The 23,507-nt window shown below is 39.2% G+C and overlaps 1 protein-coding gene across 1 annotated transcript in view; it reads left to right on the top strand.

Annotated features, from left to right (window-relative positions):
- The first annotated feature begins 671 nt into the window (after positions 1-671).
- LOC131922492 (zinc finger protein 431-like) overlaps positions 672-23,507 on the top strand; it is a 47,989-nt gene continuing 25,153 nt past the window's right edge. The window contains exon 1 of the mRNA XM_059277300.1: positions 672-775. Within this exon, the coding sequence (XP_059133283.1) occupies positions 773-775 (3 nt within the window). The 5' untranslated portion in view covers positions 672-772. The remainder of the gene's footprint in view (positions 776-23,507) is intronic.

Below are 23,507 nucleotides of genomic sequence, written 5' to 3'. Positions count from 1 at the left end.
TTCTTCCTAGCTCCATTGTTCTCTAAGTATTCAACTTTCCATGAAGACTACACTTTATTATTATTCATTTGCCAACAGTTTGCTCTGAATTTCTGGAATAAAACTCCTAAAGCAATGGAGCCATCATCCAGTTTTCTGATGGGAGAAAGACCAATATGATCTAGTTCCTGCTTTTCTTTCTTGGTGTCTAAAGTCCCTGTGATAACCAGGTAAAAAGTACCTTCAGTTCATCTGATCTCTGCATGAAGCCACAGATCAGACATCTCCTTTTGTGTCCTTAAATCTCTCTTTAATTGTTAATGTTCTGGGCACCCTTCCACCCATGGGACAGGGAATCACTCCACCTGCAAAGTATAGTGGGCTGTGCAAGCTAGCTAGCTGAATTGTGTCCAGGAGAAAGAAGAGGAGTGCCTATGGAGTGCAGGAAGATAGCAGGGTCTGTTATTGGAGCCAGGGGCAAGTGCTATTGAAATGCATATCTCTGTAAATCTGGAAAATGTCTGTGTCTGGGTGGAAGGCATGACCAGAAACCATTGTGCTGTGTCTTTAAGCATACTGTAACCCTATGGGAGGTGCTCTTGTCACTCAGACCTCAGTAGCCAATCAGGCCCTTTAGTCGACCTGCCAGTCAGAAGTGGTGCAGGGCTCTTCCGGCACCAGGCTTCAGGCGTGGCTTTGAAGAGGAGCTGGCGCCAGTAGTTTTGTGTGCTGTGCTGTAATTGCTGCTGCTGGGAGCTGAGTGGAGAGCTTGGGTGAGCTGTGAAACGACGACATGGTGAGTTAGGGGCTGCTGTCCCCAAATAGGGAGGTGCGGGAGCCAGTGTGGTGAGTCCTTCCCGGATCTGGGTGGGAACCTGCACCAGATTCCCTGTGTTGTGAGGTCCCATGCAGTCCTTGCAACTCCCTAGACCCAGGGGCAGACCTCTGAATAACTTTGCTCTGTGGGCTGAATCTGCTCAGAGCATTGGGAACAAGGAGCTGTGTGTAGAAACATCTTTCTAGTAAACCTCTACATGCTTTTGGTGCATCCATGGAAAGCAGGTTGCCAAACTTGGAGAGGCCTAGTTTCTCCATTATCTTCTAGACATTCAGCACTTTGCATTTAACCTTTATGTGTAAGATCCATTTATAGTTAATTTTGTGGAGGTTGTAAAAGGCATCTCATATGTTGTGTAGCACGCCACTACTACACAGTGATGTAGAAGAGTAGAATTGGTGATATAAAGAATTTATATAAGTCTCACAAAGTAGAATTTAGCTGAGGGAGGATTGCCTCTAAACACCCAAAAGATAAATATATGCTAACCAGGCCTAATAGATATTAGGATGCTAGGATACACATTTGTTCACCAAGATTATCCAGACATTTGGCTCCAAACTATTTCAAAGAAACCACCCCTGTTTTACAACCAGCCACTAGGCCCATCCCCATATTGAAGAACAGGCCTCTTAACAAACTGCTCAAGGGGGCATTACAGGGTCACACGCAACATTCAGGCCTGGTGTGCCATAAAGGTTCAATTTTCTTCTTGAGCAAAGCTAAGTACTGATAGATGGGCAATATGACACCAGGTGACAACTATTTGATAAGGAAAACACTATTGTGTTGAGGGCTGGCCTGATCAACAACTTTTCCTTTAGGCTCTCACACAAGGAGAAGGAATGTGCTTGGCAGAGCCAGAAATGGCCTGGGACCTAGGCCTTGGGAGTTATTCCTAAGGGCCTGATGTATTGACAATAAAACAGAGCTCCTTCTCTAAAGCCAGGAATATGCTTGGGAGAGCTGGAAATGGTTTGGGGCCAGGACCTTTGTGGAGGGATTTCTTTAGATCCTGAGAACCCAACTCTTCCTACCACATGGAACTATGGTTATCAGTCCCAAGGCCACTGTGGGCTTAGTAATGTTTTGAGATACCCTGTGTTTCCCTTGTGTAGCATTGTTTGATTAGCCTCCTTCTGAATTTGTCCCATTGTATATAGTTTCTGCTGACTTCATAAAAGTCTCTCATTTCTTTCCATTTCCCCCCTGGAACTAGTATACAAGATGCTATTTTTTCTTAAGCTTACTTGGCTTGTGACATAGCTTGTGCAAGACCTCTCCACCCCAGCCTTCTACCTTCTACTTGTCCTATTTTCCTCATCTCCTGTGACCTTCACCTCAGGACCCTGTCAATGAAGAAATACCTGCTGTTTCAGGTCACTGGTGTATTTAAGAAATTATTCTGGGAATATCTTTCCTGTGTAACTCTCCCATCTGCCTAAGTGTCTAGACTGGCAGGTTGCCTGTCTTTATTTAAATTGTTCAAAGAGTAACCTGGAGCATGAACCTAAGAGACACTTAAGGATGATGACATATGTGGAATGCTAAATCTGTGTAGGCTGGCTCCTCTTTGAGTATTAGCCAGAGATGGATGCATACCATCCTTACAGAGGTTTTTCTTTATTAATCTCTTAAGTGTATGGAGTGATTTCTCCCTGGGAAGGCATGTTAATTCTAGAAGAGCTGCATTTCCATCCTGTTAGAAAAAATGTTTCCGAGACAAGCTCTCTTATTTTGACTCAGCTTGTCTTGATTCCAGTCTGTTGCCCTCCAGGACAATGACCTTGCTGTCCTCTGTATTATACCTTCAAAATTCTTAAATTAAATGAGTGTACTATCTCAGAGTTTTAAAATTATCCATTTGAGTCTTGCAGTTGACTATCCAATGCAGTCACAGGAAAAGGATTTCCATGTGGAGCATTGCTTCTGCCTTTAGATCAAAATAGGAGGAATAGTTTCTTGTGTACACCTCAGGGGAAACAAGATAGGCAGTCAGCTGCTGGAGTCACCATTATGAAGAAGGACCTGATTGTGGTAGGGAGAGTGATTTTGTAATTTCCCAGCATGTTTTAATTCATGTCTTGTGAATGAAGACAGACCAGACTGGGTGGTGTACAATTTGGTGTACAATTTGCACCAAAGAATATTGAATTTTCAATTAGGCAATTCTCCTATGCAGATATGTTCAATCCTGCTTGACACAGTTATGTCAGCTCAGAGTTTTGAGAAAAAGGCCATTGACTGTAACTTTGTGTATCAGGTTACAGATCTCAGCAGCCAACATATGCATAAGGGCAACATCAATCTCTGTCTTATTAATTAATGACATTCCCTCTACTAGGGAAGGGGGCCTATTCTTTTTCAAAGTCAATATAGCTACATTTTTTTAATTTAAAAATACATTATTTTTATCATTTAAAAAATCACCTATTTTTAAATATTTTCTTTAAGTGCATTACTGCTGTTATTTCTATTTGTTTCTGTTTCCTAATGTTTCTATGTCATTAATAGTTTCATTTCTTTTCTCTCAAGTGATGTTGATTATTGATTTCTGTGTAGAGCAAACTCTTCTATAGCTTATGCTTGCCTCATGGTATGTAATTGAAAATTGCCTTGAGAAACTAATCCTGACTCTGCTGCCTAGTGCCGGGAAGACAGTCCTGAAACTCCCTCCAGACTGGGCAGTGACTAGTCAGTGAGAAGGAAAAGTAGACCAATTAATGAGAGACCTCCAATCTTTTTGGCTTTTATTGGGGACTTATAAATGAAGAGTGACCTGTGCAAGAAATGAGTTCATTGACCAACTTTGTAGCTGGTAGAGTCACAGTCAGAAAAGGAGAAGCAGGACTGTGGTTGAGATTAGCAGTGTGAAATTAGGTAATCAATTTTAGATGCTCCATAAATACTCTGATTGGCCATTTCTTGTGGTTCACAGATCAGGACAATCAAGAATCTGGGTAAAGGACACTGACCTTATCATGAAACCAAATTGCTATAGTTACAGTGGTTAAACCAAAATTGAAGATCTGGGTAACATGCCGTGGCCCTGCCTAACAGGATTGTTGTTTTTCTGATTTAAGATGTTAATCCTTAGAGAAAAGGTGTGAGAAATCTTTGATGTGCTCTAATACAAATCTCTAGTTTCTGGAGCACAAGGCCACAAATGTCTGTTTCAACTTTTCAAAATAATTTTGAGATTATAACTATATCATATTCACATTCTCTTTCCTGCCTCCAAGCCCTACCATGACCCCTCATTGTTTTCTAATTCATGGTCTATTTTTCTTTAACAATAGTTACTGTGTGAATATGACCTGTGTTTGTCTACAGGATTTCCCAGCTATGAGGCAATGGGTTGGTTGCACTGGACATTGAGTGTGTAATGGAATGTGCACACAAAGGACCCTGTATTTGGATGGAATAGGAAGTGTTTTGTGAGAGTAGAAGAATGTCTACTAAAATACAAACTTTCTAGACTATGGCCCTGTCTGCTGGGATGGAAGGGCAGAGCTGGAAGGACTGTGCTATCTGAGTCATTTGATCTCTGATCACCCAGTAGAGGAGCTGCTAATATTCTAAGGCCCAGCTGGGTGGCACTAGCCAATGTGGGATTCTGGGGAACCATAGCAATCAGGAGAAGTGGCAGGTGTCTTGTGGGTTCTTTTCAGGATTCTCCTCTGCTTCTGCTTTAGAGAGTTGTATGGAAGACCACAAGCCATGCCATGGTGGGTGTAAGGTGCTCAGAGCAGGTCTTCTGAGCTGTCATTTCTGCTGGGATTTGGATGGACCATGAGCCAGACTGTGGTTTTGTTGGTCCATGTGGTGACCTGGGCAGTGGCCCTTGTCCTCTGTACCTCCCTGTGTATGGATTTCCTGGGGTAGGGGAGATTCTGCAGCCCTGGCATGGGAGGATATGATGCTTATAGTACCACTGTCTAGTGTGCACATACAAGCACTGTTTTTGGTGTGCAGTAGGAAGACAGATTGGAAAACTGAAGGTCTAATTTCTAGAAATTCTGAATATTGCATTCCACATTCAGGTTTTTCTTATAACTATTACAAATAGTTTAGAAACTGGTAGAAAGATGATGTGGATCACCTTTCAGCAATACATGATTAGAATGCTTTTAAATTTCTGCTACTACCAGCTGCAATGATGTGATTCAGTGAAGTTTAGTTCCAGGGGACAAAAGGAGTTTCTGGTCTGCAGAAATTACTCAGTTGTGCATAGTGTTGGGCAGGTAGATAGGGCAGAATCCACATCTTGTGCTGTAATCCATGTGTTAGAAAGCAGATTTTAAATTATTCTTCTATGTTATTTTGGGATTGGGGATCAGTGGGGCTGGGTTTACCTGAAACCATATGGAGGCATAAGGGGCTGCAGAGCCATAGCAAGAGATCATCTGCATTTGTAGAGAGAGTCCTAGATCATGGGGCTTCTGTCTTTGGATGAAATATCAGTAGCTGGAAGGTCAAAAACAACAGTTTAAGGGTCACTTTGTGTAGATTTTATGAAAGTTGTGAAGTCTGTGTTTGTTTAATTTCTATACACATTAAATCATAGGTAATTGGGTAGCATTGGTCAAGATCACACTTTTCCTGGCTAAGTTTCCTCTGGTCTTTTGATTAAAAGTTGTCTATACTTTCCTGCCTTTGTTCTTGGCTTTTTCTCTCCATCCCCTTTATTCTTTCACATTGTATTGTATTGTATTACACACATTCTTGATTGTTGTATCTTTGTGGTAAGTATAGAAGTCATATTATGTCAATCTGTGTGCTATTTTTTCATAATCCCATTGAGCATTCTGAGTATTTCTACTGTGAATGTAGCTTTGTAATCAACTTTCCTATTATAAATTGTTGGGCACTGTCATTGGATTGTATTCATTTTATGGTATAAATTTACCATACACAACATCCTAATTTTAATGCATCATGTTCTGAAGGATCATTTCTTTACTTTATTTATTTAGGTTTTGTTGTTCTTGTTGTTAATCTGTGAAAGACTTTTGTTTTATTGGATAAAAGGTATTATGGGTCTTGGCAGGTGGCTCAGCACATATTCTTTTTGGGGATGACCTGAGTTCAGATACCTACATTCAAGTTGGGAGGCTCATAACTCTCTACTATTCCAGATTCAGGTGATCTGACACCCTCTTTTGTATGTCACCTGTACACATATGGAAGACATTCTCTCTCTTGCACAAACATATACAAAAAACTAGCAGTAAACTTGTTTTTAAAAGTGATTGTGACTTATAAAGCAATTAGAGTAAAACAAGTTGATTTAGGTGTATACTGATTCTTTAAAAATCTGTTATCTTGCATTTTGTTTTAAAAAGCTTTCATTTCCTCACTTTGATACAGACTTATAATCATCAATCATAAGGAACAAAATGGTGTCTAAGTGATCCTAAAAGACATCTGTTTCTTTATCATAAGAGAATGAGATATTTTTAGTAGTTAAAACTATTTTCTACAAAGTTAAAACATCAGAGGGCTTCAAGTGAATCCCTCCAATTTTGGTGGAACAACCCTCTTCACCCAACCCATTTTCTGTTACTGGTAAAGGAGAGAACCAGTGATTTCTTGGAGTCTGATTTTGATTAGAACTTTGTAGTTCTTGTTTAAGGGACCATAATATATATTTGTAGCTCTGTCTTTGTGTTTTGTTTGTCAGTGATGCCATCTACGTTGTTGATTTTATTAATTGTAATCTAATTATATTGTTCATTTCCTGGAAAACAATGGACCTTCACCAATTCTATATTCAGAAAATTTCTTATGAGTTCCTTGAATTTTTGTTGGTTTGGGAAGTTTCTGTGGAGAGACAATTTTAGTTTTTTCTTGGTATTAGAGGCTTCCCTCTTCCCATTTTCTGGCATATCTGTGTTTTCCAATTGCTGCTATCTTCATGTTTGTGTTTTTGCTGCTTAAGTGATTGATAGGATTAATACATTGGCTTTGGATCTTTAAAACCTTCTCATATATTATTGTCTCTTTTAATTAGCCTGAGCTGTCAATATGACAGAGCCTAGAGTCATCTGAGGGAACATCAATTGAGATTGTGCCTAGATCAGAATATCTGGTTACTCTGAGAGAGATTGTGTTGACTTTGATTGATGTGGGAAGGCTCTTCCACTGAGTTGGCAGTATCTCTGAGCAAATGGGTCTGGGCTGGATAAGAGAGCTAGCTGAGCATGAGACAGTGACAAAGCAAGAGTGAAAGCCAGGAAACAATGGTTCCACGTTTTGCCTTCAGTTATTAACTTGAGTTTATATCCTAAGCTCACAAGGAGGAACTGTGACCTAGGGGTATCAACCAAATAAACCTGTTCATTACCTGAGTTGCTTTTGGTTAGATAATTTTTTTTTTTTTTTTTTTGGTTTTTTCGAGACAGGGTTTCTCTGTGTAGCTTTGTGCCTTTCCTGGAACTCACTTGGTAGCCCAGGCTGGCCTCGAACTCACAGAGATCCACCTGGCTCTGCCTCCCGAGTGCTGGGATTAAAGGCGTGCGCCACCACCGCCCAGCTGGTTAGATAATTTTAACCCAGCAACAGAGAAGGAAGTTGGAACAAAAAATGGTACCTCAAAAGCAATTGTTGCTGGGAAAGACCTGGGAATGTTGACTTTTGGAAAAATGTTGAAGATATTCGGACTTAAGATGGCAAAAGCCATAGAAAGCTAGACACAGAGCTTAACTGGCTGTTCTTGCAGGTCCTGGAAGATGGGTGTATTTAAAGTAATGGCAGAGAGTGGAGATCAAGGTCATAGGATTTTAATAGGCAATAGACTCTGCAGGGAACATGAAGTTGGCCTGACCTATACCTTGAGAGACATGAGTCATAAGTTTTTCTGGTTAAAGTCCATGGCTTGTGGGTCACAATGTGCTGTCTAGTTCCTGACAGACTGAGGCACTCCCTCAGGCCGTGAAGCATTCAGGCTGATTTGTGTTTCTCTGTATGATCCTTTAGTAGTCAAGGAAGCATGGAAACTTAACAAGATGATTGGTCTTAGACATTAATCTTGTGTACCCTGTATAGCTTGCAAACTTCACTATATCTTGGCAACTACAACTATATTGATCCTGGAAATTGTCATTATGTTCAGTTTCTGATAAAGATATAAAAAGCTCTCAATAAAACAGTCACAGCCTTGTCTTGCTGTGGCCCCTCCAGCCCAAGCCTGGCTTCATTCCTTGAGTCCTATCAGGTGATCTTGACCTGGTAAGTAAGCTCAGGTGCTTAGAAGCCTTCATGAAAATTTTAGCTACAGTTAATTTTGGTGATATTTTGGCCCAAAATCTTTCTTATTATCTCCATGTCCTGAAAAAGTGACTAAGGCAAATGAGCTGATTTCTTAGACAAAATATTGCTACTGTTGGATGGTTATTACTGTTGACTCATTCAGGTCTACAGTGAAAAAGAATACAAGTAGAAAGAAATGAAAACTCTGTGTTTTGTTGAGAAAAACAGCACTAGGTAGTTTCAGATGGCAGTCCAGTGGTAAAAAAGAGGTATGGATTTTCAAGGATTTTAACACCATTAAAGGGAAGGCCCTTGCTCTGCATTTGAAGCCTAGGAAGGTGCCCCAAGTGTAAGACTCCATCCAGCTAAGCCCTTAATTTATGGAAGGTATATGCAAAATAATTTCTTGTCCTAGGAGCAACATCATACAGAACCTGGAGTAAATTTGGTCCAGGCTTGGTAGGGTCCATCAAATCTTGGCAGGACCACCTATGTTGTACTGATTCTGGAAACAAGAAAGATGCAAAATGTAAAGGTCATGGATTCTTCTGTGGTCAGTTTATCACTATTGTACCCATCTATGTTTGGCAGAGTCAGAGCCCCAGTGAAGAGATTGTGAGAGTTCATTGCATGAAGTGGTGAGTGAAGCTGGGTTGCATTTGAGACCACAGGGTGTTGAGATGTCCAAGCTAAGACATCTGCCATGGAGAGCTGCATATGGGGAATGAAAGTAGCAAAAGAGGGAGATATATGAGAAATGCAGGGTGTTGTGTGATAATTTGATAATAAACCTTGTTTGGAGTCAGAGAGCAGAGCTAAACACCATAGAAATTTGGAGGACTATGGACAGATAGGAGACCGGAAACAGTAAGGTGGGACTGAGAGAGGATCTTTCCCTTTTTTGCCTGGAGGAACTGAAGAGGTAGGAGTTACTGATGGCTGCTCCACTGCTTCTCTGATCTTTTAGGTTCTTACTCTGAAATCTGACTCCCTATTTTTTATTGATAAAGATATTAGATTAATACATCATCTGGCACCTTAAAAGACATGCTTAATAAATGGGTAATTAAGACCCCCAGAGATAGATTACATAATAGTTTATTAACTTTAAATTTTTTAAATGCTAATAAAAAGGAAATGACAGCTGGAGAGAGACATTAGATAATAATAATAAAAATAACCTGCTAAATTAAATCAACCTGTATACTTTTAAGATATGTTGACCTCAGAATAAAAACCAGCATATGTGTTATGTTGGGGAAGAGGTTTTGCTTTTGTTTCCAGGGGGAGGGGGGAGACTATAGATACCATTAAAATGGATAAAGATTAGATTCAAACAAAAAAAGATCTCTTGAGATCAACAACCACCTTTTATTTTTTGATCCCAGTAAAATTAAAAATAGAGTGGTATTTGAAAAATTTCAATACAATACTTGGAAATTTTCTAACTATTTTAGAAAAACATTCTTAAAATTCACTGGGTCATTGTTTCAGCTTCCACAATTGGAGTCTTAGTATTAAAACAAAATGTGCAAATAACTCATTTTACAAATAAACTAGTTAAAATGTTTCTAAATTAGAAAAAGTTCAAGAAAAAATTTATTGATTTTATAGAATAATTGGATGGAGGAAAACAACCTAGGAATGTAAACAGTATAAAATTTCTCCCACTTTCAGTTCTCTTGAAATATAAGTAAATATGAAGATGGTTGTTTGGAAGCTCCCTCTTATAGAAAACTGTCATGCTTTGAATAATGAGCCAATGATATAGAATGAAATGTTTAATTTGTTTTAAAATATTCAATATATATTGTTCATTAAATTATACAGTGTGAGTTTTAGGCTAGCTGGAGCTTTCTAGTGAGATCTTGTCTCAAACAACAAAGCAAAATTATATTCAACTATATTTGTCAGTGTGTGTATTTGTGTGTGTTATTGAGGAATATCTTACTATCATATTCACTATGTAGATCAAACTGGCTTGAATTCAAGGAGATCTGCCTGGCTCTGCTACTATACTTGGCTATGTTCATTTCTTTCTTTTTTTTTATTAATTTTTTAATTTATTTTACCTACCAATCACAGATCCCTCATTCCCTCCTCCCACCCCTTCAGCCTTCCCCCCAACCCACACCCTTCTCCTTCCTACAAGAAGGTAAGGCCTCCCATCAGGAGTCAGCAGAGCCTGGTACTTTCAGTAGAGGCAAGTCCAAGCCCCTCCTCCAGTTACTGGAGAAAGGCTCTGTGATGACAGTTAGGGTATTCACCCATCTGATTACTGGGGTAAGCCAGTTCAGGCACCCTCTCCACTATTGCTAGTAGTCTAAGCTGGAGTCATGCTTGTGGATTTCTGGGAACTTCCCTAGCTAACCCTATCCCCATGAAGTCTCCCTCTATCATAGTATCTCTTTCATTGTTCTCCCACTCCATCCCTGTTCCAGCTTGACCATCCCATTCCCTTATGTTCTCATCTCCCATCCTCTACTCTCCATTGCCCTCCCCCTACCCCCAGTTTACTCATGGAGATCTCATATATTTTCCCTTACCAGTGATCCATGCATCCCTCTTTGGGTCCTCCTTGTTAGCTAGCTTCTCTGGAGCTATGGGTTATAGTCTTCTGGGAATAATTTGACAGGGACCAGTGGCTGACACAAGAAATGATATTGTCCCTGAACCTTGGGACCTCTGCTGAGATTAAGCTGGGGTACTTCAGTTCATTTTGGAAATGGATTTCAGGGTGAGTCAATACAAATCAGAGTTGGAATTTTATTTTGAGACAGGGTTTCTCTATGTATCTCTGGCTATCCTTGAACTCAGAATGTAGATGAGGTTGGCCCCAAACTCCCAGAACTCTGCCAGCCTCTGCTGCCCAAGTATTGGCATAAAAGGTGTATGCCACATCATCTAATTATAATTTTATTATTTATTTATGTCTGTTTGTATGTATGTGCTCATTTATGTGTGCTAAGTTGTGCATGTGTGTCGTGGTTTGGGTGTAAAAGTCAGAGAACAGTTTTGGGTGTTGACCCTTTCCCTTCAGGATATTTGAGACATGGTCTCTAGTTTGCTATCACATGTAAATAGACTTAAAGGATTTCTCTTGTCTCCCTTTTATCTTGCTTTAAAAGCATTGTGTTATAGGCAACTGTCTTTATAATACAGAAGTAAAGGGATAGTTGCAAGGTGAGTATTTTATCTGTTAAACCATTTTCACAGCCCTAAAGTTTTTTAAGTAGAGATTTTTGAAGTGAGTCCATTTTGAGACACAGTCTTACTTTCTAACCCTGTCTGGCCTGGAACTCACTATATAATATATAGGCTAGGCCTGGAACTTGAAGAGATCTACCTTCCTTCACCTCATGTGACCACACCTGGCTAAGAAGATGTTTATCATGGATTTAGCACAGATATTAGTAGAAAGAAAGGACTTTGGAAAAGTGTGGTCTTGTGAGGCAGAGCTGCACTTAAGAATTGATACAGCCGGGCGGTGTTGGTGCACGCCTTTAATCCCAGCACTTGGGAGACAGAGGCAGGTGGATCTCTGTGAGTTCGAGCCTGGTCTCCAAAGCGAGTTCCAGGAAAGGAGCAAAGCTACACAGAGAAACCCTGTCTCGAAAAAACCAAAAAAAAAAAAAAAAAAAAAAAGAATTGATACAAAGCCATGTTACAGTTTTGGTGACTTTGTATGTTCTATTTTAATAGGTTCTTAGGGAGTCTCTGTGTGTGTGTCTCTCTCACACTCTCTTCTTTGTCTCTTTGTCTTTCTCTATCTCACTCTCCTTTGTCTTTCTGTCTCTCCTTCTCTTTGGTAACTGGATCATAGGTCAGTTCCTGAGGAGGCTTGTGTAGGATTCTGATTTAAAAAGGTAAAAGCATGGGTCAGAAGAGTTCTTTTGAGGTAATAAGATCCACCCTTAATTTAGGTCAGACTTTCTGGTGGCAGTCTAAGTATATAAAGTATATTGAAGGAGGAAGATGTTTCTCTTCAGCTGATTGCCCTGGCTGTGGCTAGAAAGGTCATTTCTTTAGCCTCTTTAGAGCCCAGTTCTTAGGAATTGTGATGTATACTGAAGATCAGCTAAGACATTCAGCCTCATGGACTGAATTCTTCAACTTTCCATTGGTAGACAGCCAGTGTTGGACTAGCTGGACCACAGCCTGTGAGACATTTTAACAAATCCACTTTCTAAATACATACAGAGATTTATCCTATCAGTTTTGTTCAAGCAGAGAACCTTGACTAATACTGCTGTTTTTTTTCCAGCTGCCTGCTGAGTGAGATATGCTAACAATAGTGCTTATAAAGGCATTCTTCCTTGCTCCATTTCACTCTAAATATTCAACTTATTGTGAAGACTATACTTTTTATTGTTAAATTGTCAAGAGATTGAAATGAATTTTAGAAGAAAACTCCTAAAGCAATGGAGCCATCATCCAGCCTTCTGATGGGAGAAAGACTTATCTTGTTTGTGATCTGGTTCCTACTTTTCCTTCCTGTTTGTCTGAAGTCCCTGGTATCACTGCCTGGAGGGCCAGCCTCCTGGCAACACTTAGGTATGCAGAAATATCCATGAATGCAGCAAGGCTAGACTTTTCTATCTGAGGGGTAACCAGGAAAAATACACATGTTTTGATGGTAACTTCCTTTTTTACTTCATCTTGAAAAATCCTCTTTGAAAATCTCTCTGTCTCAGCACAGCTATGTTCTCCTCACAGCTATACATCTCATCGACACAGTTCTCTCTTCTCTCTACACATCTCTCTTCTGCATCCCTCCTTATAGTACAAACTCTGGACAGAGATGAATTACACTTTCAGGATCACATAGCATTTCTTGAATAAACAATAAGAAACAGAACCATGAGAAATAACACAGTTTCTCTCAGGATGTCACACTGACCAGCTGGAAGTAAGTAACCATGGCAATGCTTGGCCATACAGATGAGAGGCATGTAGCCTGTGAGACATTATGGAGAGTGACATTAAAATTCAAGACCTAAGCAATAAACAGTTAGTTGGCTGAACCTTGAGCCTTATATCATAAAAGTGAGGTTAGGAGTGTGTGCAGAAAGTCAATTGCTGAGAGGATTTGTACAGGAATTTTGTATCTCTAATGTTATCTGCCAAGCTTTTGCAAGTGAAAAACTGGCACTAAAGTTGTTTCATGCCTGACCTTGGTTCCACAATTAGACACTTGGGAACTTGTCCTTGTGCACTTCACTTGCAGGGGTGACTAGTCTGCTTTGTTTGTTTTGTGGTCTAGTGGTGTAAAAAGCTGTCTTTGTAACTGAAAATATTACTATTTTCCTATATCAGTCTGAGTTATGAAAAATATCCTAGTATTCTATTCATCAAAATTATATATCTTAAGAAGAGATCTGTAGTAGTTTACAATGTGTGTAAAATATACGTAGGCTTGAAAGAGACAAAAAAGGTGATATATACAGTTATATAAACAAATACATAGTTTTAAAAAATAAAGTCTTTAAAGAGACAGTAAAATTAATATAAAAATAAGCCACGTGAAGATGAATATTACACAGAGACTCTGGATTGTGTTGTCTTTGGGATTTTTAACTGCAAAAAAACATTTGATTGTAAAAGCTGTTGAGTTATGCCAAAATGTATATTTTAAAGATACCTTGACTTCAAAATTTGGATGTAAGAATGTGTTGCTTTGGAAAAGAGTCTCTGCTTTTGTTCCCAAGGAAAGCCAAAGGCTATGGATTTGTTCCAGATTAAGATACATCAGGTTTGACCAGCCAAGACCCCCTGAAGGTCTCCAATGACACCATGGCCCAGATGATCCAACATCCAGAATGATTTGAAGGCATCTGGCTCAGACGATACAGCCTCATGGACTATTCCATAATTCTAAAATTTTCTTTGTTTCCCCATAAGATACAGCGCCCCCTTCCAGCAGGAAGTAGTAAGAGAAGCTACGCCCAAATTCCCAAATTATATGTAATTTTACTTTGTTAAGGTTAAAACCTTCCTTTTTGAAAAAAAAAAGGGGGGAAGTGCTGTGGGATGTATGGCAAATGTGTTGCTGATTAATCAATAAAACACTGATTGGCCGTTGGCTAGGCAGGAAGTATAGGCGGGGCAAGGAGGAGAATAAAGCTGGGAAGTGGAAGGCTGAGTCAGAGAGACACTGCCAGCCGCCACCATGACAAAAAGCATGTGAAGATGCCGGTAAGCCACGAGCCATGTGGCAAGGTATAGATTTATGGAAATGAATTAATTTAAACTGTAAGAACAGTTAGCAAGAAGCCTGCCACGGCCATACAGTTTGTAACCAATATAAGTCTCTGTGTTTACTTGGTCGAGTCTGAGGCTGTGGGACTAGCAGGTGAGAGAGATTTGTCCTGACTGTGGGCCAGGCAGGAAAACTCTAGCTACAGAGATCATCTTCATGATTATCCACAGATATATGTGTGCCAAATTGATGGAATATATACACAAGATTAACACACAAGCAATAGGGAAAATACCGATAGCTGTTTTTAAGGAAGAATGTACTGGCACATGAGAAAAATTACAGACAGAAGCAACTGGTTTTCAGAGTCTGTAGTCCTGCAAGTCTTGATTAACAAGATTCCTTCACCAGGGAGTTATTCATCTGGTTGGTCGATACCTGACTTATTAATTGCTATCTGTTGTATTTATGTTATGGCCTGTGACATCCTGGGACAATCAGATAAAAAGTACCTTCGGATAAAAATTACCTCAGTATGAAGCCACAGAACAAACATCTCCTTTTTTTGTCATAAAATCTCTTTTAATTGTTAATATTGTGGGTAACTTTCCATCTAGGGGAGAGGGTAATCATTCTTCTCCACACTGTGTAATGGCTGTGCAAGCTAGCCACATTGTGTCCAGGAGGAAGAATAGGAAATGCCTATGGAGTTCAGGAAGATAGAAGAGTCAGCTATTGGAGCCAAGGCAAGTGCTATTGAAATGCTTATCTCTGTAGATTTGGAAAAGTCTGGGTCTGAAGTGGAAGGCAGGACCAGGAACCATTGTGCTGTGTCTTTAAGCACAGTGTAACCCTAAGGGAGTTTCTCTTGTCAATCAGGCCTCACTAGCCAATCAGGGCCTCCAGTCTGACCTGCCAGTAGGAAGTGTACAGGGCTCATACTGGGGCTAGGACACAGGCTTGGCTTTGTAGCAGAGTGGGCTTCAGTGTTTTTCTGTGCTGTTCTGCTCAGTATTTTGAGTGCTTCTGTAGGGAGCTGAGTGGGGAGCATGGGCAATCTGGGATGCCATGATATGGTGAACAAGGGGCTGTTGTTCCCATATGGGAAGGAGCAGATGGTTAGCTTTGAGCTGGTGTGGTGCTCCCCTCTGAGGTTGGGTGGGAGCTTGTAGCCAGATTTGGTGTCCTGTGAGATCCTATGTGGTCTTTGAAACTCCCTAGACCCAGGTGCCTGCCTCTGAATAACTTAACTCCACAGGCTGCCTCTGCACACAGCATTGTTAGCAGGGAGCTGTGTGTCAAAACATCTTTGTAGTCCAGGTCAACTTGCTTTTGGTACATCTATGGAAGCAGGTCACCAAATTCAGAGAGGCCTAGTTTCTCTAGCATCTTCTAGAGGTTCTGCACTTCACATTTAACATTTAGGTGAAAGATCCATTTGTGTTTAATTTCTTGGAAGTTATAAATGACATCTCTTATGTTGGGTAGCACTCTACTCCCTGTGAAATAGAAGAATAGAATTGGTGATACAAAGGATTTCCAAATGCTTAGGCAGTAGTCTCACAAAGCAGAATTTAGCTGAGGAAGGACTGCCTCTAAACACCCAAAAGGTAAATATATGCTAACTAGGCCTATTAGAGATTAGGATGCTAGGATACACATTTGTTCACCAGGATTATCCAGACATTTGGCAACAAACTATTTCAAAGAAGCCACCCCTGTTTTACAACCAGCCACTAGGCCCATCCCCATATTGAAGAACAGGCCTCTTAACAAACTGCTCAAGGGGGCATTACAAGGTCACATGCAACATTCAGGCCTGGTGTGCCATAAAGGTTCAATTTTCTTCTTGAGCAAAGCTAAGTACTGATAGATGGGCAATATGACACCAGGTGACAACTATTTGATAAGGAAAACACTATTGTGTTGAGGTCTGGCCTGATCAACAACTTTTCCTTTAGGCTCTCACACAAGGAGAAGGAATGTGCTTGGCAGAGCCAGAAATGGCCTGGGACCTAGGCCTTAGGAGTTATCCCCAAGGGCCTGATGTTTTGAGAATAAAAAACAGCTCTTTCTCTAAAACCAGGAATATGTTTGTGAGATGGTAATGATTTGGGCCCAGGGCCTTTGTGCAGGGGTTGTTTTAGATCCTGAAAACCTAATTCTTCCTACCACATGGGGCTATGGTTATCAGTCCCAATGCCACTGTGGGCTTAGTCAGTAATGTTCTTGAGAAACCCTGTGTTCCACTTATGCAACATTGTTAGATTAGCCTCCTTCTGAATTTGTCCCATTGTATGACACTTTCTGCTGACTTAATAGAAGTTCTCCATTTCATTCCATTTGCCCCCTGGAAGTAGTATATAAGATGCTAATCATCCCGGGCGGTGGTGGCGCACGCCTTTAATCCCAGCACTCGGGAGGCAGAGCCAGGCGGATCTCTGTGAGTTCGAGGCCAGCCTGGGCTACCAAGTGAGTTCCAGGAAAGGCACAAAGCTACACAGGGAAACCCTGTCTCGAAAAACCAAAAAAAAAAAAAAAAAAAAAAAAAAGATGCTAATCATCTTAAGAAGCTTTCTTGGCATGAGACATAGCTTGTGTAAGACCTCCCCAACTCAGCTTTTATATTTTCTACTTTATACTTTTTCTATCTTTTTCATCCCCTGGCCCCTCTGCCTCAGGATTCTGTCACTGAAGAAGGTCCTACTGTTTCATGTCACTGGTGTACTTAAGAAATTATTCTGGGAATATCTTTGCTATGCATGTCTCACATCTGCCTAAGTAGCTAGACTTGCAGACTTCTGTCCCTATTTAAATTGTTCAAAGTGTAGCCTGGAGCCTGAACCTAAAAGATACAAAGATGGCAGTGTATGTGGAATGCAAAATCTATTCTAGGGTTGCTCTTCTTTAAGCATTAGTCAGAGATTATTAAGATCAACTCACATGAGTCTATTTAATGGGTAATAGGGATTTATTAAGATATAAATTGAGGTAATACACTCATGAATACAGAACAGAGTAGACAGCTGAAGTCATCCTCTGATCTGCCCAGGAGTGAATCCACCTCACAGGCAGCAGGGGGAAGGGACTTGTGACTCTTCTCCTTTTCTTTTTAAGAGGTCATATACAATGGCAAGAAGCACCACCTCCTTCAGGCCTTATAGCCCAAGGTCATGGGCAGAGCAAATAGCACTACATTTCCCCTTTTTGTCTAAATAAGAAGGTTCTAAACTTAATGAAAACTATATACAATAAGAATGATTATCAAGTATTGTTCAGGAAAAACAAAGGGTGATAACATAACTAACAAGAACAACATCAAATAAGAAAGACATGCTAAATGTCCATAAATGTCCAGATCATAGGTAAATGGAAAATTACTGAGATTACTTCAATAGCTGTCCTATCCTGAAGATTCTAACTCTAGTACTTAATATGTTCTAGCTAAGAAGATTGTAACTGTAACTGTCTAGTCTTCAACTCCATCAAAGACCTAAGAAAGAACATAATAATAGCTGAGAAAATGGAAAATGCAAGCAAGAAATTTCCGAAATTCTTGCAAGAACAGACAGCTGGCAGCCTGGATAGTCACCTAAGGTTTCTCAGCATCATTGAGGCATCCAATTTTGCTACAGGCCTAGAATATCTGACAGACCATTTTTAGAAGCAGGAATTTTGAAAGACCATCTTACCCTGTCTTGGCAAGGTTCCATAGTCACTTTTTCTTGTGTTCTGCTCATCTGGAAATTACAGCATTCATACTGTCAGCAGTCTTGGCAAGGGCAGTTCTTTGCCCAGCAGGCCATTTTGTGCCAAGAAGAAGACAACTTCCGAACGAAAATGTCTTAGAAACCCAACATTTTCTTGGGATTAGATTGGTGGGGCTAGGAGCAATTGTGTCTCACATTAACAGAATTCTAAGTTATCAAAACATTTAAATGCCATATTCTCTAGGTCTATGAAGTGTTTGAAGATTAACTATATATCTGACATATGTTTCTGTAAATCTAGACAACCTAACTAATATAACTATAGAAATGACAAGCGTGGGTGACTATAGTTTTATAAGTCTTAGCTACTTAAATAACCTAAGGACTAAGGCTACACATTAACAAAGTAAACAGTCTGTAAGTAGATGTACCATATAAGGACAATGACCTAAAATTTGTGACAAAAATACACAAAATATCTTAAACAGAGGTAGAAATGTATAGTAAAATACAATACAATGCAATATGACAACAATGTCCTTAATATGTATCAATATACAAAATATACTAATCAGAGGTAGAACATACGTATAGTATGACAAATAAAATTTTATATTTGTATCAATATACAAAATATTTCAAACAGGAGTAGAAATATATGTACAATACAACAAATATAGTTTTGTATTTGTATCAATATACAAATTATCTTAAATAGGAATATAGGAATAGTTTATATTTGTATCAAACATACAAGAATCTATATCAGTGCAAATTATCTAAGGATGATAGTTTGCTAAATCAGTTTACTAGTAGATACAGTAATCTACCTTAATGTACTATACCTATCCATTTCCCTTTTTCTTTTCTAGAGGATAATACTGAGTCTAAATTTTATTGTTCCACTCCAACCCTATAACTATCCACCCATAACCCTGAGAAAAATGAAACCTTTGGAAGAGGATTGTTGTTTCCTGCTGTTTAAGGGGTGGCAGTATCTCTTTGGGGTCCTGTAAGAGAGCTTAGATAGTTAGGTCTCAATAGGACTAGCTGTAGAGTCTGCAGCCAGTCTCAAAAGTAATGGGTAAGATTGTCTGAGATTCTGGCTAAAAGTGTAGTATGATGGACCATATCATCTTGGAACTTTCCTGAAGAATTATCAGTACAAGGCTGATCATTGAGTAATATTCTTAGGTGTAATGACATCATTTTTGACCAAGTAGAGTCATTCTTGTGAGGCCCCATCTTCCTTGTAGAGATTTCAAAGGTTACTATTGGAAAGACTTATTTTTCACTGTAGAAAACTTGAACATTATTAATCTTGAAATGGAAAGTTTGGATATTAGGATGACATGACATGTGAGGAAAGATTCCCAGAAACTAAGAATAAGAACAGAGAGAAACAGAATCTTGGCAACAATAGTCCCTAGATTATTGGTTTTCTTCTGTCTCACACCAGTTGGCTCTTCTGATACGAGACAGAATCTCCTATTTTTTTTTTAGCAATATGCTTGAGTTTAGAGAAGGAGAGAGCCACATTCCAACTCCAAAGCCAGCTTGATTGATAATAGAATCAGGACTACAATAATTCTAGAGTTGAAGAGATATTGATGTTAGGCAATGATATATTACCCTGTAGAGTGTATTGATACCAATAGGTCCTTTCTTTATGCAGTAGATGTCTAGGTGTCCAAGGCTTTATGATTTCTTTAAGATGGGTATTTTTATTATCCTGTAAAGACAATATATAGAACCCTGCCCCAACCCTTGTTAGTTGAGTTTTTCTTACACCTTGTAGAATTGTCACATCAGTGGATGAGCTATTACTTATCCTCTTCAAGGGGTTTCTCCTGTTTGAAGCAAATTTTTATTAATTTTATTGGAATCTATAGCTTTTCTTCTCCTGCAGAAAACAAAAGCAAAACCCCTTCCCCAATGTAGAATGTATCCTGATTTCCATTCTGAAGTCAACACATCTTTGAAGAAAACTGGTTAGTTTAGCTCTGGAGTTTTTCTGTTGTCCAATGTCTCTCTGCAGCTGTTATTCCTTTCTCATCAGCACTGAGAAAATTCAAGGTTAATAAAGCATTATGTAATCTATTTCTAGGAGTCATTGTTACCTCTTTATGTTTATTTAGCATAACCTTTAAAGTTTGATTAGATCTTTCTATGACTGCTTGGCCTGTGGGATTGTGTGGTATACCTGTAACATGCTTTATATTGTAATAAGCAAAAAACGGCCTCATTTTATTTGAGACATATGCTGGAGCATTGTCAGTCTTAATTTGTACAGGTATTCCCATGATGGCCATAATATATAATAGGTGTGTAATCACAGAGTCAGTCTTTTCAGAACTCATAGGAGTTGCCCATTGAAATCCTGAATAGTTGTCAACGGTATGATGTACATATTTTAATTTTCCAAATTCTGCAAAATGAAATACACCTATCTGCCAAATTTTATTTATTTGTATACCTTTAGAATTGGTTCCTGCAAGTAATGGAGTTTGGGTATAGAAGGAACAACTAGGATTTTTTTTTTTTACAATTTCCTTGGCTTGTTGCCAAGTGATGGAAAAGTCCTTTTTTTTTTTAAACCTTTGCTATTTACATGGTGTTTCTTATGAAATTCTGAGGCTTCTAGCACATTACCTATTAATAACTGATCAATCTCATTGTTACCTTGTGTTAGAGGACCTGGCAGACCCATATGGGATCTGATATGTGTTACATATATATATATATATATTTGATATCTATCTCTGATAATTTCCTGTAATTATAGAAATAGTGAAGTTAATTCTGCATTATCAGGAATAAATTCAGCAGTTTCAATATGTAAAACAACTCACTCTGCATACTGAGTCAGTAACTATATTGAGAGGTTCCATGAAGTCCATTAGTACCATAAGAATGGCATACAGTTCTGCCTTTTGTATAGAATTGTAGGAGCTTTGAAGCACTTTACTTAAATCTCCTGATTTATATCCTGCCTTTCCTGATTTATTTGCATCAGTATAGGATGAGGGGACTCCAGAGATTGGTTTTTGCCATACAATGTGAGGAAGGACCCATTCAGATCTTTTTATGAACTCTCTTCTCTTGCTTTGGAGATAGCAATTGTTAATCTGTCCCAGGCTCTTTGCCAGTATTCATTATCTTTCCATATAGAGGAAATTTCCTCATTAGTTGAAGGTACTATAATTTCTGCTGAGTCCATTCCTGTCAACTGATGAAGTCTTAATTTTCCTTTTAGGATCAAATCAGAGAACTTTTCTATATATGTCTTTAACTTCTTACTCAGTTTACATGGTAGAAATATCCATTCTAATATAATATCTTCCCTCTGTATCAAAATACCTATGGGGGGGATGTCTAGAGGGGAATATGACCAGAATGCAATTAAGTTCTGGATTAACACAATCCACATGTGCCTCTTGTATTTTCTTTTCTACTAAAGCCAATTCCTTCTTCACTTCAGCTGATAATTTTCTTGGACTAAGTCCTTGTCCCCTTTTAGGGTATTGGCTAAATTTACTAGTCCATCTTTAGGTATTCCAATGATGGTCTGTAAGTTGGAAATTCATCCTAACAATTTTTGAAAACCATTAGGAGTCCACAATCGATCTTTCCTGAGTTGTACCTTTTGGGGTCTAATTTTTTTTGTAGCTTTATCTTATATCCTAGGTAGATAGAATTTCCTCTTTGTATTTTTTTCAGGAGCAATTTATAATCTCCAGTGAGGCAAAACTTTCTTTACTTTTTCAGACTTTGCTGTGGGATGTATGGCAAATGTGTTGCTAATTAATCAATAAAACACTGATTGGCCGTTGGCTAGGCAGGAAGTATAGGCGGGGCAAGGAAGAGAATAAAGCTGGGAAGTGGAAGGCTGAGTCGGAGAGACACTGCCAGCCACCACGATGAGAAACAGCTTGTGAAGATGCTGGTAAGCCACGAGCCATGTGGCAAGGTATAGATTAAAGGAAATGGATTAATTTAAGCTATAAGAACAGTTAGCAAGAAGCCTGCCACGGCCATACAGTTTGAAAGCAACATAAGTCTCTGTGTTTACTTGGTCGGGTCTGAGAGGCTGTGGGACTGGCAGGTGAAAGAGATTTGCCCTGACTGTGGGCCAGGCAGGAAAACTCCAGCTACAAGACTTGTTTTCTAAGGTACCTAATTTTGGATCAGCTAATAAGATATCATCCATCTAATGGTAAATTATAGATTGTGGAAAATTTGCACAAATTATTTCCAACAGTTTTTATACAAAACATTGGCACAGGGTAGGGCTATATAACATTCCCTACAGAGAACCTTCCATTGATAGCTTTTGACTGGCTGGGAATTATTGTAAGTAGATATGGTGAAGGCAAAATTTTCTCTATCTTTTTCTTGTAGAGGTATGGTAAAGAAACAGTCTTTTAAGTCAATAACTATAATAGGCCATTCTTTATGTAACAGAGAGGGCAAGGGCATCCCATTCTGTTGGAAGCACATAGGCTGATTTGCTTTATGGCTCTCAGATCTGTCAGCATTCTCCATTTACCAAATTTCTTTTTAATAACAAATACAGGAGAATTCCAAGGGCTGGTAGATTCTTCAATGTGTTGAACATTTAACTGCTCCTGAAACAACTGTTCTAAAGCTTATAGTTTCTCCTGTGTCATAGGCCATTGTCCAACCCAGACAAGTTTATCAGTTAGCCATTTTAAAGGTAGGGCCATTGGTACTTCTGAGAGTTCAACAGCAGTTGTGCTCTGTTTATGTACAGCCTGAATGGTAGGTGGCTGTTTTTTTGTAGTATCTTATAATATTATTCTCAGAAACATGAATTGGTCTGTATTCTACTTCTGAGATTGGAGGAATGCTAATCTGGGTATTTCATTGCTGTAAATGATCTCAGCCCCAAAGATTCACTGCTACATTTGCCACATATGGCTTCAGCCTTCCTCTTTGTCCTTCTGGTCCTTTGCATTCAACCCACCTAGAACTTTGTTTTACCTGAGATAGAGTTCCAATCACTAGAAGTTGGGCATGTTACCTCTTGAAGAGGACAATTCAGATGCCATGATTTTGGTGTAATTATAGTCATATTCACACCTGTGTCACCAGTCCTTCCAGGAAAATGTTGTTAATTCCTACTCTAAGCTTTGGTCTTTGCCCATTTATGGATGTCTGCCAAAATATTCATTTTATAGTAGTTTTTTTTTTTTTGGAATGTTTGACTCATCTATCAAAGTTGTTCTATCATCCAGTGCAGTATCATTCTTTATATTAGACACCAGGTTATTTAATTGTCCTACAGTGATTGGAAATGTTTGGACCACGTTTCATTTGGGGGCCTGTGAGAGGCACCCAGAGGTGTTTCCCACTGGTAAAAGGTTGTCTCATATGTCTCTTGTTGATCTGCACTTATTGGTCCAATGTCAATGTTTGCCCCATATTCTGCATAATCTAGAAGGTTGGGGTCTCCTGTTTTGGATTATTTCTAGAAGAATCATTACTTCTAGGAGCACCCTGTATACAA

This window comes from Peromyscus eremicus, chromosome 12, assembly GCF_949786415.1.
Source record: "Peromyscus eremicus chromosome 12, PerEre_H2_v1, whole genome shotgun sequence".
NCBI classification, from domain to species: Eukaryota; Metazoa; Chordata; class Mammalia; order Rodentia; family Cricetidae; genus Peromyscus; species Peromyscus eremicus.
This window is presented reverse-complemented; position numbering and strand designations above follow the sequence as displayed.